Genomic DNA, 2,682 nt, shown 5'->3' on the forward strand with positions numbered 1-2,682 from the left:
TTAAGCCACAAGACTTTCTCAAGCCACAGACTTCGATCTTGTCTATTTCCATTGCTTTATCACTTGTAGATAAACCTAATCTTGAGAATTACCAGGGGTCACCCGTCATTTTGTCAGAACATGGCACTCTTGCCCTCAAACCTCTCTGCTCTCAGTGTTCCCTCTGCCCATCGTACCCAACTCTTCTAATTCCCATTCCCCTCTGCTATGCAGATCTCTGCCTTTAACCCATTTAACCCATAATCTCTGCAATTAACCCATTTTCATGGCCCATCTCCATCTCTCAGAGGATTTTTCTAACCCTCCAGTCATTAGATTCTCCTGCTCTTTAGATTCCTCTAGTACCTTTAATTCCCTTCTGTGAATAAAACCTGTGAGATACTATGGCGCGTACGAAGCAGACCGCCCGGAAGTCCACTGGTGGCAAGGCCCCGCGGAAGCAGCTGGCCACCAAGGCGGCTCGCAAGAGCGCGCCGGCCACGGGCGGCGTCAAGAAGCCGCATCGTTATAGGCCGGGCACCGTGGCCCTGCGGGAGATTCGGCGCTACCAGAAGTCGACCGAGCTGCTGATCCGCAAGCTGCTGTTCCAGCGGCTGGTGCGCGAGATCGCGCAGGACTTTAAGGCCGATCTGCGCTTCCAGAGCTCGGCCGTGATGGCGCTGCAGGAGGCGAGCGAGGCCTACCTGGTGGGGCTGTTTGAAGACACGAACCTGTGCGCCATCCACGCCAAGCGCGTGACCATCATGCCCAAAGACATCCAGCTGGCTCGTCGCATCCGCGGGGAGCGGGCTTAAGGCGTACATTTTAAAGTAGACGATCTAAAGGCTCTTTTTAGAGCCAAAAAATAAAATAAAATAAAATAATTCCCTTCTGTACTGTCTTCTTTCACAGGGGTTATTCTAAACTAATCTTACCCCAGCATCTCTTCTTCTGTGTCAGACAGACTAAGTGTTTGTTGAGACACATTTTGGGTACTGCTTCAGCTCACAGAGGCTCTCCCTTCTTTGAAGATTGCCAAAGACCCGTACCCACTCCCATCATGTCTTACTCTGTGACTGTCTATGACTCTAACTGATGGACACCTTTCTCCAAGCTGACCTAGTCAGTGTCTGTCTTCTGAAAAAAAGGAAGTGGAGTTCCAAGGCAGCAGGAAACCTTGAGAGCTGTGGGCAGCCATATTTTACCACAAGGCCTGGAGAAGTGGTAAATGTCAGTCTGCAGTCTAAGAAAAGATGGATGAGGGAAGGAGGTTCTGATGACTTGGCAGTTTCTTGACCCAACTCTTCTAGAGGTTGGATACATCCCTGCATTTGGGTTCTATGAGACACCTTTGATTTTCATCACATGTCCACTTTTAATTTAAACCAATTCTAGCCAGCTTTTGTTCTTTAAAAGAAAAAGGTCAATATATATCTGTGGAATTTTATTTCACTGACCTGAGAGACTGTTTAGTGGCAAAGTGAGGGAACTTCTTAGCTGTATCAATTTGGTGGAACAACCACATGGGTTAAGAATTTCACACATTTCTTTTTCTTTTGTCCTTGTCCCAAACTGTGTCCTCTTTGGGCTTCCTATGACATTTGCTATCTGTGGCACTCTTGTAACATTTATTACTTACTGCCGTATTTGGTCAGTCTCCATGTATAAATCTAGTTCATAAACCACAGTGGGGCGTGGCTCCACCTCCTTTATCCTCCTGCCTGAAAAGTTGAATGAATCCATTGGTATGTTAGCTTTTCTGTATTTGCATTAGGAATACCCTGGACTACCACAGACCAGTTGTTGTTACCCTAATTAGGTGAATACCATGATTGAGTTTATTTGTAATTCAAAGTGGTAGAAAACTGAAGTCCACAGACGGCAAGAGAGAGAAAATGTTATATTTTCTTTACCATCTAAAAATCCTGATCTAAGAGAGAAAGAAAAACCAGAAGTGAGAATGTTGAAGAAAAATAAGTTTCAACAACTGAGTAACTTTAAAGTGAAATTCACTCTCAAGTGTGCTGTGCAAAGGAACACGTATTCTTCTGTTTTCTGTGTTCAGCAGACAGCTGGAAATTCACACAGGATGCCAAAACTATGTGACCTACATTTGCAGCTAGGCAGCATTTGCTAAAATGAAACCTAAGATTTAGAATCTTTTAAATTTCTTTGGAAGTATTATGTGTACTGGATAATGGGGTAACGGGTGCATTCCTTTTTTTTTTTCTTCCAGGAATTTAAAACTATGTCAATCTCCCTCTCCTTTCTTTAAAAACAAAAATGAAAACAAAACAAAAAGCTCTCACAGGAGCTCTTTTCAGTATAAGATGTTAATCTATTAAAAAGTGAACTAATCATATTTCTGCATCTTTGGAAACAAGATAGAATCCAAAACAAGCCAAACTTTTTGCATTCTGATTTGCTTCTTGTTGGTGTGGATGAAATAAAGCTAAATCATTAACATCACAGTCAGATTCATTTTCTCCTCATGCAAGAAGTCTGTAAGTACATTTTCAAAAATTAAAAGCAAATGTTCTAAGGGTTATACTACATTCCCATGGGATTCCCTGAATGAGCCAACACAGACCTGGCAACTAACTCCTTAAAGAGTTCATTTTGATAATTGTGGCAATGTTGAGGGTTGGCAGAAGGTCTTTTTCTCTGGGTCTTGGTCCTTGAGGGAGTTTTCTTAAAAGTTAA

At 43.0% G+C, this 2,682-nt stretch overlaps 1 protein-coding gene across 1 annotated transcript; it reads left to right on the forward strand.

The window, feature by feature from the left end:
• The first annotated feature begins 379 nt into the window (after positions 1–379).
• Positions 380–822, forward strand: LOC109569246 (histone H3-like). Its single transcript, XM_019974565.2, has one exon. It carries the CDS (start codon positions 384–386, stop codon positions 792–794), a length of 411 nt encoding a protein of 136 aa, XP_019830124.2. The 5' UTR covers positions 380–383; the 3' UTR covers positions 795–822.
• The last annotated feature ends 1,860 nt before the right edge of the window (positions 823–2,682 follow it).

This window comes from Bos indicus, chromosome 2 (genome assembly GCF_029378745.1).
Source record: "Bos indicus isolate NIAB-ARS_2022 breed Sahiwal x Tharparkar chromosome 2, NIAB-ARS_B.indTharparkar_mat_pri_1.0, whole genome shotgun sequence".
NCBI lineage: Eukaryota > Metazoa > Chordata > Mammalia > Artiodactyla > Bovidae > Bos > Bos indicus.